Consider the following 12,352-nt stretch of genomic DNA (forward strand, 5'->3'; position numbering starts at 1 on the left):
AAAACAAGTTTATCATGTATTTTTCATGTATATTTGAGTTTATCATGTATTTTTCCCCTTTCCCCTATTTTTTATTTTGTTAGACTTGTTCCTTTCACTGTTATTGTTTTGCCATTTTATTATTCACAAATGGGGGAATTTACTAGAAACAAAACATGAAACTAACTACAGAAATAATAATAATAATAATAAACTTTATTTTTATCCCGCCCTTCTCCCTAAAGGGACCCAATGCAATGGAATTTCCCTACAGGCTTCTGCTGCTTTTTATAAGTGAGTTTCAGAAACAAATATATATTTAAATAGTTATACTTTATTTAGAATACTTACAGCAGTTTGAAGCTGACACTTGCTTCATTAAAATAATATAAAGTTACATCCTGAAGAGTCCTGAATTCCATTATTCAGGAAGGAATAATGACCACTCTGGTTCCTGGGTTCAGGTATCACCTTATATTGCATAAAACATATCCATAAAATTGAGAATTGTGAGAGGACAACATATGTACCAACTACTGGCTCCCAGAAGGGTCACCAAACTGCCAGTTTAGAAAGCAGAAATTGCAGCAAATGTGCTGTTGTCCTCCTCAGCCCTCAAATAAAGGGGGCTGTACTTTTACAAAGCTTACTAACAAGCCAAACTCCTCTCACAAATTCATGCTTTTTAGTATTTTACTACTTCTCTGCCAAATGCCTTAATTGTGACCTCTCCTACAAGCTTCAACTTCAGTTGCAAACACACACTCAGCACATCTTCTACGGCGGCCGTATCTCCCCCTACTGGTAGGAGATATTTGGCCATGCACGAATATACAAATCAGTGTTATTTTCTGGACTCACTTCTGCTCCTGATGGTTTACTGCTACTAGACTCCTAATCTCTGGCGCACTCTTTCTATCTTTGTCTTCACCTGTCATTCTGGGTGCCTTTTAGAATAAGTTCCTAGTTTCTGCTTTGGGGCAATACTACTTTAACAAGAAAAAACAGTTGAAGAAATTAAATGCTCTTGTTTTGGGCAGACTTAAATCAGGGTTGCATAGGTATGAATACACTTAAACTCCAAATGGTTAAAGAAAAAGAAAAGGGGGCACACAAAGGACAGAATCCTAACTTGCACTGGAAGCAGGCAGGCCAGCAGGCCTGCACTGCATCCAGTGCAAGTTTGGGGCCAAAAGGAGCGCAGCCTGAGGCAAGGGGAAGTCTTTCTCCTTACCCCGTGTCACGCTGCAGCGACCCCAATGGGTCTACCCAGATCTGTGCCACCTGATTAGGTGGTGCAAATCTGAGCAGCCCAGGACTGCTTTGGGCCACCTGGGAACAGGGTCAGGGATCCTGGCCCTATCTCCTGCTCCCAGCCCCCCACCAACCCACCCTGGGAACGCCCACTGCCCACCCTCCCCTGCCCTGGAACGCCTCCCTCCTGCCCTCCCCCCCCAGACCTGTATGTCAGCCGACCTCAGCCGATGCAACTCATTCTCTCCTTGGGACCTGCATCAGCATGGGGAGGCCCGTGCACATCTGTATGCTGGCCTATCTCCCCAATGACGCTCCTGGGCCGGCACAAGGGACTTGCATTGGCCCAAGTGGCTTCTTGGATTGCACCCAAATATGGTTTACCCTATCATGTTAATTGATATAAAATCATTAAAAGGGTTCAGAGTGCTTTTATTTTTTAAAAATGCTTGAATAAATCAAGATAGCCAGACTCCTAGAAATCCAGCAAGAACATGTTATGTATTATTGAATTTCTGCAGCCTATTTTCACACAGAACATAGTTGCACTTGAACGTAATTCAAAAGAACATCTACTGAAATAGACTGGCAGGGAAAGTACCAACAGCAAAATTCCCTCTCCTTTCAATAGCATTGCCTAAGCAGCATATTGTTCATTATTTGCATAAAACAGCAATCTGTATTAAAATAGGTTACAGATTTATTGTCCAATAAGATCATTTTCTTAATTTTTTCCTAATAAAATCAGTATTACCAACAATCCTTTGCTGTCAAATCACTGAGAAATTTTCAGCGTGATGGAGACCAATTTTTTTCTGCTCCAAAATGCTGATTACAGCTCTGTTCTCAACTCACCATCATTTAGGGCCAATATGTGTCTAATTCTCAAAACATAGTATGATATCTTTTTTCTTAAATTACTCTGCAATAGAACATACACAAAACAGAGTTGTATAAAGTGGTCTCACATACTATCAGTTTTTAGGCCACCATGTTTTTGGTAAGCTGAGTGGCAAATGTCAAGTAGTCAACACATGCAGGGAAAATCTGCATGTTGTCCAAGTCCATGCATTTAGCACAAAAAAAGTAATTATACAAAAAAGTAGGAGACCATTACCCATCTGTCATGCCATCAATCTAACTGGGAATGGATGTAGATGTTCAGTCAGAGGTCTTTTACAACTAAAAGCGGCAAAAATAACTCTTTCCTATTCCTACAGCACGAGTGTCTAGCCCAAATCCCAGTAAAAACATTCTGTACATTTCCTCCCATAAGAACATGGAGTCTTGTAGCCCTGTTGCAGCTTTTCAATATAGCATAGAAAAATCTTGCTTTGTAAAACAAAACACCATCAATTGAAATTCACTGTGGATTAAATACTCAAAAGATAACCCTCCTCATCAGTGGAAGATCCTTTACCCACAGCATGATCTCTCACTTGGCCAACCTCTTAACCCTGCTTAGAGTGGCATACAGCAAATATATGCAACTTTAAATACACCATCTGCTTGCTGTTCAGATGTGTCTAGCTACTATGTGGCAATATGGAAATCAGGGTTATCAAAAATCAGGGGCCTTTTTGGGGGGCATGCTTCCTTATTGGCTTTATGCAGCAGCTTGAAAAGTCCAGTTCCAATATTCATCGGGATACCCATAATTATGCACTCCGAGACACCTAGAGGAAATCAAGAAACAACAATATCAAATCTCACATGTGTCTTTCCTCCCATTTTCTTCACTGGGCACCTGGGTCTTGTGGTCCAAAAGACACACTGGGCCCAGATGTTTTAAGAGACTAACTATAGAATCATCCTGCTGTTCTGAGCATGCAGTCAGAATCTCACTATTGATCCACAGCAATACAGGTAGCTGCCTTAGGCCGGCTATAGATCAAGGTCAGCATAATTTCCTTCAGCTGGAAATAGTTTCCCAAGATCAGAAGCAGAGGTCCTTCCCAGGGATCACTATCCAAAACCCTTTTAAATGGGAGCATCCAGGCATTTAAATCTGGAACCTTCTGGACGCACTGCATGTGCTCCACCTCTGAATTCTGGGCCCTTTCTGTGCTTGTGGCAAAGCTGAAGCCATACCATCTCTAAAAATCCAATAATCACTCAAATCACAAAACAAAACAGCCATAAAACCAATCAGTATCCCTGTAGCTAACTTCTAAAGCTGCAGGGTGTTGTTGTTGTTGTTTTTAAAATAAGTGTCTTGTAGCACTGCTCCTGAACAACCAAGAGAAAAAACTTTGTACTTCACTGGGAAGATATTTTATATCTTGGGACAATAGTAAATAAGGTCCTACTCTATTTCCCCTTCCCTATCCAGGGACTTTCAGTCATACTGCATGCATTTCATCACCTGTAATTAATTCATTTTCTGAGTTGTGCCTGGTGGCAAACAACCATCTCAGTTCAGGTATAAACTAAGCTAGAATACTTACCGCACACTGAATCCTTCTGCCCAAAGTATGCAGCATCAAAGAGATGGTCTGCAGTCTTCTCAAAAGAAGCGAGCATCAGCACACTCTCCTTCATTTTTGCCAGTCCGAACCTAGTAATGCCCAGAACTTCACCCTAGCCCATAAAGGGAAGACAATGGGAAACCAAAAAGCCATTTGAGAACACATTTGGTTTGCCGATGCAACAGACAGAAGGAGGGGATCACTATCAAGACATGCTACAGTGACTTCCCAACTCCATTTTGAAGTCATAGGCATACACAGAATCCAGCTTGACTCAAAAGGAAAAGCTGAGTATTAGAGGCACAGGAAACACATAGTGCCTGACATTTAGGTCCTCTGTGAAACGGATTAGGTCATGAAGGCAGGGGACCTACAGAAGTATGCAACTCAGTTGGTAGCCAGCAGACTTCCAAGAGTCAAATGTGACCCAGTCAGCTGACCCACAGAATCACAACATGTGTGGTTAGGGGGCAGGCCTGAATAAAGTACATTCCAACAGGAGTGAGCCAAGGAGGAGTTCTAATCCTGCTGGGCTTAATTATTCAGTCAAGCTTGCAGGGAGATGCTGATGCAGTCACTGTGTTCTCATTCCAAGGCTATCTGCTATACAGTTGTTTAGGAAGGAAGCTTCCTTAGCAACGATATCTCCAAGTCAAACTTCCCAGTAACTGTCATATATTAAAAAGCTTCCTTGGTATTTGGGAGGGCAGGCAGGATGGGAGTAGCAGTAAATCAAAATGATAAAAAAGACTAAATGAACCTTGTATGTCATCAGGTCAGACAGCAACATCACATGTCTCCGATCAATGCTCATACCATGGTTTACCATAGTGTACTGGATCTCATTGATAATGGTGGTCCGAGCAGCCTCAATGCCCAGGGTTTTCTCAACCTAAAATAGGTTAGCAGGCTTAATGAAGTGTTCAGAAAAGAGAGTTCTTTCTGCTTGTACATGGCACTGGGACTTCTATAAGCAATTCCTTCCCTCGTGCATCACCAAATATTCTTACTAAAAATGGGCTTTCTCTGCACCTGAAGTTGCCCCCTTTTTACAGGCAGTGTCTTTCAGGTGCATTGTTCTTCAGCAATAGCAGCAGCAGCAGCAGCAGCTTTTATATAGTCATTTCCAAGAATTCAAAGCAATTCACATATATTTTCTAGTCATAACCCTTAAACCGCCCTGTAAAGGCAGATGGGAATTATTCCTGTATTGCAGAATGGAGAGCTGAGGCTGTGCAAACCATCTGTTTAGGGCCATAGTAAGTTAATGAGAGAGGTGAGGTGTGAACTAAGTACTGCCACCCAACTGTCTCTCAGCCATTATGCTATCATGGTTCCCCCTAAGCTGTGCAACTGCGCAGCTCAGAGCTTGGATGCACTGGAAGTTGGCTTTGATGTATGACATCATCTCTGAATGCCAGAAGACGATATGCCCCACTGGGCAGCAAGTGAATCCCTTTATAGGAAATAATGTACAGTGGTGCCTCACAAGACGAATGCCTCGCACAACGAAAAACTCGCAAGACGAAAGCATTTTGCGATTTTTTGGTGACTCGCAAGACGAATTTTAATGAACATGCTTCGCAAAATAATTTTTTTTTTTATGCTTCATGCCAGTTTATGCTCACATTCACCCTAAGGAGCGGGGGATCATCATGCCAGTTTATGCTCACATTCACCCTAAGGAGCGGGGGATCTTCATGCCAGTTTATGCTCACATTCACCCTAAGGAGCGGGGGATCTTCACGCCAGTTTATGCTCACATTCACCCTAAGGAGCGGGGGATCTTCACGCCAGTTTATGCTCACATTCACCCTAAGGAAGGGGGGGATCTTCACGCCAGTTTATGCTCACATTCACCCTAAGGAAGGGGGGGATCTTCACGCCAGTTTATGCTCACATTCACCCTAAGGAAGGGGGAGGATCTTCACGCCAGTTTATGCTCACATTCACCCTAAGGAAGGGGGAGGATCTTCATGCCAGTTTATGCTCACATTCACCCTAAGGAAGGGGGAGGAAGACAGCGAAGAAAGTGATGTCAGTGATTGTTAGCAAATGAGCTTCATAAATTCTGACTCTAGCGATGATGAGTTCTTGGGGTTTCCAGAAAACTAGAGTACTCAAACCTTTAAGTCTCTCCATTTGTTAATGACAGTGATAATGGTTCTTAATGCCACTGTTGACTGCTGTTCACTTTACATGGAGCGAAAAATACGGTATGCCTTTAAAGAGCACTTAACACTTTGTAAACCAAATTTGACTTTGTTCTGACTTTTTTTGCCCATAGGAACGCATTAATTAAATTTCAGTGCATTCCTATGGGAAATCGTGCTTCGCAAGATGAAATTTTCGCAATACAAAACCACTCGCAGAACGAATTAATTTCATCTTGCGAGGCACCACTGTACATTATACCTGCTCACAGAGCTGACCCTAGAAGGGTGAGGACAGATGCGGGTGCAGGGCAACTCAACCAATGCACTCCCCCCCCCATAATGACCATATATTGATCATGAACAAACAGGGACCAGTGTGGCTGTCTCCAATTGTACTACTCAAGGGACACCTCTGCATAATAATACTAGCCCTTCAAAGATTACCTCGTAAGTGTTGTTAGAAGTAGTCCTAATTCCTTTGACGCCATGTGTGGCCATGACGGCTCGCAGGTTGTCACCTTCGACCAACAATTTGTACTTTTCTTTCCCACTCTGCTCATCAATATGAATGACAGCGCGAGACACTTCTGGGATACCTTGCACAACCACCTTTACGTTTGAAAGAAAAATAAAGACTGGGCCTAAGAAACTATAAAAATGTGTCTTTAGCTAGAGTAAGAGGATTTCTCACTATATGCAAACAGAACACACACTCTTTAGAAACAAAGACTAAGATTCTCTATGCATTTGCTTTGTGTCCTATGGATAATGACAGAGCAGTACACTCTACAAGATTCAAATCTGATTTCTAAAGCAATACAGACTTCGTGATACCAAGGTGAAAATAGCTAGAGGTAAGTATGCATTTTTGCAAGCTGAATATATAGCTGGCACAGAAGAGTTGCAGGGATGGTTCTGTTAAGACATTCAGTAAGATTCAATAAAATATGAATTTACATGTCAACGATGTACTCAACTGATATCATATTGGCTTCTTGGAAAATTGATTTCTTTGTTGAAAAGATAGATAAAGCATTTGGCTTGCATAGAGAACTAGATACTTTTGAAAGCTAATTCAATGCAATTGTTGAACAAGCTCTTTTAAAAACCAAGCTCTTTTGAAAAATGATCACTCCTCTCTCAACTCTCTTCTTTGGGCTCCCTATTTCTTCTTTCTGTCATTTTCAAATGTCCAGTCTTCTAAATGTTTCCCCTCCATGTCACTACCTATCCCTTCAGAAAGATTCTTCTTTCTGAATCTGCTTTACTCTCCGTCAGCATACTTGACATTATGGTCCTTGCTCCCAAGCTTCCTTCTGCTCATCAGCTTCTTTGTGACATCATCACTGCTCAGCCAATGAATGCCAAAAGCTTTACTACTGTCATAAAAATCTTCAGTGCATCACAATTAAGAGGTGGTCAAGACATTTCACTCAGGGCAAAATTCAAGCATATCTAGCATGTACCTCCTCAGCAGAAACAGTCAAGAAATGAGGGAAGTCAAGAATTTCAATAAGATAAATGGAATTATAAGACTAATTTCTCCATGCATGTCCCTCATTACAATATAGCACAGAATACCAGAAGCTCAACAAGAGGGCAACACCTGAATCTACAGAATGCAATTGTATGAAAATAGAGAAATTCCTTAAGTGAAAGAGTTGTCTCAATGTGTTTCAAACTACAGAACATGCTTCATCAGAGGAAAATAGCTTAAGCAAACCAAACTAACAGGAAGGGTAAGAAATGAAATTGCAGCACTATTAAGTGAGATTCTCAGTAGTTCAGTTTCTCATGTTCACACAAAAAATACTTTTACTGCCAAGTTAACAGGCATGGAAGGTCAAGAGTCCTTACTTTTGGTAATTCTTGTTTCAGGAACTGCAAGACATAGTACATTGAGCTCTTGCTATTCTCACGAGGAGTAACACACACCACAGCCTCACCATGAACAGCCACATCCCCAGGCTTCACTCTCAGCTTTGAGATGCAAATAGAATACCGCACAGTCTCTGCATTAACCTGTGGCAGAAAATATCACTTTGTTATTTGCATAATTCTTTTGACACAAGGTCCAGTTGTGCAGGCATACAACTTCTACTCCACAAGCAATTCAAAATACTAGTTTGGCCAAATGGATTACAAGCAATGCATTACTTAACAGGCAATACAAGATGTTATTCTATTCAGCATGGGGATGTTTGCAATTGATCCAGAGCCGCAGATATCTGGATCATGCAACAAATGAAGTGAATGGGCAGTTGGGGCCCTGCATGGACCACTGTTATGAAGGACTGAGAGGGGTTTTGGACATTATAAGGAGGCAAGCACCTTCTTCTTATGTAGTGACTGATGAAGTGACTCCCAGATATCCCATCTTCCCATAGTCAAGTGTATAAAGCAGAACCATTTTACATATTTTAGAAAGTTCTCTTCCACTCTGGGAGAAAAGAGGAGACTGCATTGTGCTTTATAGCTTGGTTCAGGTCAACTAGAAAATATGTAGTAGCAAGAACAAACAGAAGGGGCGGGGACTGAAGAGCATGGGCCATCTGTGCTCAAGGATGGGAACAGCTGCAACAGAGATGAAGTCGAGCCCCCAAGGGAATTAAGACTGATGTTTTATTTGATTCTGAGAGAATATTGGGTTTTGTTTTTTTTTTAAAGAAAGGCCAAACATGGCCTAAAGAGAGGTTCATCACAAGTTGCTTCAGTGACTGTCTACACACAAGAGTGTCAGAATTTTGTACAATTTACAATGCCTGTACTGTGTTGTATAACGTGCAATGTTGTACGCCTGCTAATTGCCAAAGAGGCACCTTTCAATGTCAGGTCATCTTATTTAGGAGGAGGAGAGCACCTGTCCCTTTCACCCTAGCCTTTTCTGGAGGCTGTTATTGATGCATCCTCTGCACTTCTTTTTAGACTGTGAGCCCTTTGGGGGCAGGGAATCATTTACGGATTTATTTCGCTATGTAACTTGTTTTATGAACTCTTTTGTTGTTGTTGAAAAGCAGTACATAAGTATTCTTAATAACAATAACAATACAGAAACTCCATGTTAAGAGCTAAGCTACATGGTCAGTATAATAATGTGGTGTAGACAATTGTTGGACCGTACCACTTTGGGCCGAAGGTGTGCATGGCAAATTTGACTGCTTCTACATAAGAAAAGGAATGCTAATGTTACAACCTAAGCCTATGGTGTAGGAGTCCCTCTCCCCTCAACAAAAAGTTAAGTACAAAAGGTTATTAAGTTTTATTGAGAAGTTATGCAGAACTAACAGCTCCTGAGCTGCCTGTTCCGCTGGGAATGCTGCGACACCGAAATGGCTGCCACCACTGTGTGCTATCCTGTGTGCTACAGGGCTGCTGCCATCGGCTCCTCAGGGGATGGAGACTTTAGTTCCCTTCCCCAGGTAAGGGAAGTAGCCCCACAATGGGGCTACTCGATTCTGCGGTGCCCTTGGGCTGTCATACAATCAAGAGCCTCCGTGTTGGGCCATGCAGTCAGACATGGAGCTTAGGATCTGATGGAGCCGAGCTCTATTGGTTCCGCCTCCCTCCCACCCCACTCCCTCCCCTAGTATACCTCCTCCCCATCCTCTCCCCACCTCCCCCTACCCCAGAATGCTTCCTCTCGGTCTCCACCCACACCACCATCTACCTCACCGCTGCCCAGCGGTTCAGGCAACCCTGAAGCAGCAGAGCGCCGGTGGACACCAGTGCCAGTGCTAAGGGCTCGCAAATGTGCTTTATGGTACGTTTGTAACTGTGCACACTGGCAGTAAGCCAATATGCACTGTTTAGGTTTGGGCCCTAAGGCAATTTATTACAGGGATTAGCATGGGCTAAGAATTAGGAGTAAATCGGAATACTTAAAAGTCATGGTAATTTTCATTTGAGCATCTACCACCCGTAAAGGCAGAGTTTTGGCAAAACAGAGTTTCTCAAGCAGAGTAAATGGAAGTTAGGCCCGTGCTCACTTCTAATCTCAGTAGTCTAATCCGTTCCAACGAAAGCTTGACAAGGATAAAGCAGTCATCAGGAAGGAAAACTTCTTCAATGTACTCTGAAATCTGCAAGTCAAGTAGCAAAATTAGACAGTGATCATTTCAGGGCAAATACCGCAACAATACAGAACAGAATTTGAGAAACTGTAAATAAGAGCAATAAGGCAGAGCCGACCTCTCCCAGTAGTGTTTTCTCTATTCTTCCTTTAACCAAGCGAGCAAAGTCCGGATCGACATCTGTGTCAAGGTGTGCTGTGATAATTGGTGTGCTACACATAAGAAGCAAGAGCACAGCTGTGAAAAGTGCCAGTTTAGTGTCTTTACAAAGTCATATATTATTCTCTAGAATTTATATATCACTCACAAACCAAGTAGTGTACAAAACATTAACCCATAGCAGATATGCCCACATGAATACAATCTAAAAAATAAATATAATTACTTATCTACATTATCATCTACTCTGGTATCACCTAGTAGACTATTGAAAATTCCACACATCCAAACCCAATCACTGAGCTTTAAAGTTATTTTCAGTCTTGTCTGAAGCTGGAAGCACATACATACATAACTAGAACATTTTAAAAAGACAGTAACAAACATGCCTTATAATAACTTGTATGGTTTTGCTCTAGTTTATTATTATTAACTTTATTTCTACCCCGCCTTTCTCCCTGGAGGGACTCAAGGCGGCTTACAACAAGGTTAAAACAACTTAAAAACATAATTTAAAAAAAGATAAAAGCATATTAACAACATATCATAAAAACAGCAGTCAGATAAAAAAGTAGTCAGGTAAAAAGAGCATAGAGCGGGAAATCATAAAAGAATCAGGCCTGTAACCAGATATTTAAAAAGATATTAAAAGATGTTGAAAAGATGTTAAAGAAGGCCTGGAACTCAGAAGGCTTGTTTATATGTGGTTCCACAATCAGGCCAGGAGGACCAGTGGCAAGGGTTGGCCAACTCGAGCCCTTTGGCTGGCATTTGAAGCCAGTGCAAGAAAGACGGTGGTCAACCATGTGATCAATGGGAAAATTTCCACGATGTTCCCCTAACCCTTATCTTAGAGATGGCAGCTTAGAATACTATTCAGAAGCCACCACCTTCTTTTAATAACACAGTGCCCTTGTCACTGTGCCCAGTGATGCAATGGCAGGGGCACTGCATTATAGGTTAAAAAAAAACAAGCCCCTGGCAGTTGCCAGCATAACTGCACTGCTCCTCTGCTGCTAAGAGATCTTGCTAAGGTACTTGGCTAAGGGCCCTCAAGAACCCTGTGCTGGGACTGCAGGCCAGATATGAGAGTGAATTCCATTTAGGGAAAATTCTGTTTCCCAGCACCAAGCAAATATACCTACAACATTTTTAAGGATTTGCTTGAATCTAGGATTCTTTCCTATTCCCTACTTGGAGTGGGGGGGGGGGGCCCAGCAAGGAATAAACTCTTCAAAAAGTGTAATAGTAATAACCATGAATAGAGGTGTGATATTTCCATGATAATGAAATGAAAAGGCAGTTTGACTCTGTCAGGCCACTTCTCCAGTGGCTGCACTGGCTGCCCGTTTGTTTCTGGATCCAGAGAAGGTTATCGCAGAAGGTCCTTTTGCAACTGCCGTAGCCTAGGAAGTTGCAGGGGGCGGCGGAAAGAAATACGGCCTTCTCAGTAGTGACACAAACTCTTTGGAATTCCCTCCCTCTTGAATTATGAACTGCTCCCTGCTTGCAGACCTTCTGATGAGGCCTGAAGAGACTCAGACATGCCTTCTCAGTCTTGGCCTTTTCAATTAACATCCAGCTTTTACAGGTTTTTCCTTTTTAGGTGTTGCTGTTGCTCTTTGGTTGTAAATTATATTTTATAGTTTCTTTAAGTTTGTTTTAATGTTTTAAAGTTTTATGGATTTTTAGGGCAGAGTATGACTGTTTTAACAGTGATCTTAATTTTTCTGTACCTGCCCTTTTTGTAAGCTACCTTGGGTCCGCTTGGGGAGAAAGATGGGATATAAATGCAATAAATAAATAACACCGTTTTCTGCACATCTCATTTTTGTTAAAAAACAAAACAACAACCCTGATTCTGGAAAAAAGATTTCTAACACCTAATTGACTCTGTAATGACTGTGGCTGCATCTGCTGACACTATACCACTTATATCACCTACCTAGTACACTTCTAAAGTGATTACAATTTATAATTATAATTTATAAGTATGCACCCCTGCAATAAAACACATAACACCACTTTTTGCACTTTTCCTCCTTGGGGGAAAAACAAAATCTGCAGAAAAATAAAAAAGTTTCCAAAATACTCTAACCATGAATGAGGATTACGCTTCTCTGATCCCATTCACAGACTCCTGACTTTATTAGCTTTGAGACTATTAATTAGAATGGAATCCATATAAAATCAACCTCTTTTTCTTTTGCTGCCTTAGAAGTAAATAGCAAGCAGTAACTGTTCAAATTGACATACTTTTGCACTT

General features: G+C 41.7%; 1 protein-coding gene across 2 annotated transcripts in view; it reads right to left on the bottom strand.

Annotated features, from left to right (window-relative positions):
• Window positions 1-1,644: 1,644 nt before the first annotated feature.
• POLR3A (RNA polymerase III subunit A) overlaps window positions 1,645-12,352 on the bottom strand; it is a 60,278-nt gene continuing 49,570 nt past the window's right edge. For both annotated transcript variants that reach the window (XM_066619122.1, XM_066619121.1), the window contains 7 exons: window positions 10,046-10,139; window positions 9,844-9,936; window positions 7,715-7,879; window positions 6,302-6,466; window positions 4,462-4,593; window positions 3,681-3,813; window positions 1,645-2,909 (listed from right to left, as the gene is read on the bottom strand). In XM_066619122.1, the coding sequence (XP_066475219.1) occupies window positions 2,767-2,909; window positions 3,681-3,813; window positions 4,462-4,593; window positions 6,302-6,466; window positions 7,715-7,879; window positions 9,844-9,936; window positions 10,046-10,139 (925 nt within the window). In that variant the 3' untranslated portion in view covers window positions 1,645-2,766. The remainder of the gene's footprint in view (window positions 2,910-3,680; window positions 3,814-4,461; window positions 4,594-6,301; window positions 6,467-7,714; window positions 7,880-9,843; window positions 9,937-10,045; window positions 10,140-12,352) is intronic.

Source organism: Tiliqua scincoides, chromosome 3 (assembly GCF_035046505.1).
Source record: "Tiliqua scincoides isolate rTilSci1 chromosome 3, rTilSci1.hap2, whole genome shotgun sequence".
NCBI classification, from domain to species: Eukaryota; Metazoa; Chordata; class Lepidosauria; order Squamata; family Scincidae; genus Tiliqua; species Tiliqua scincoides.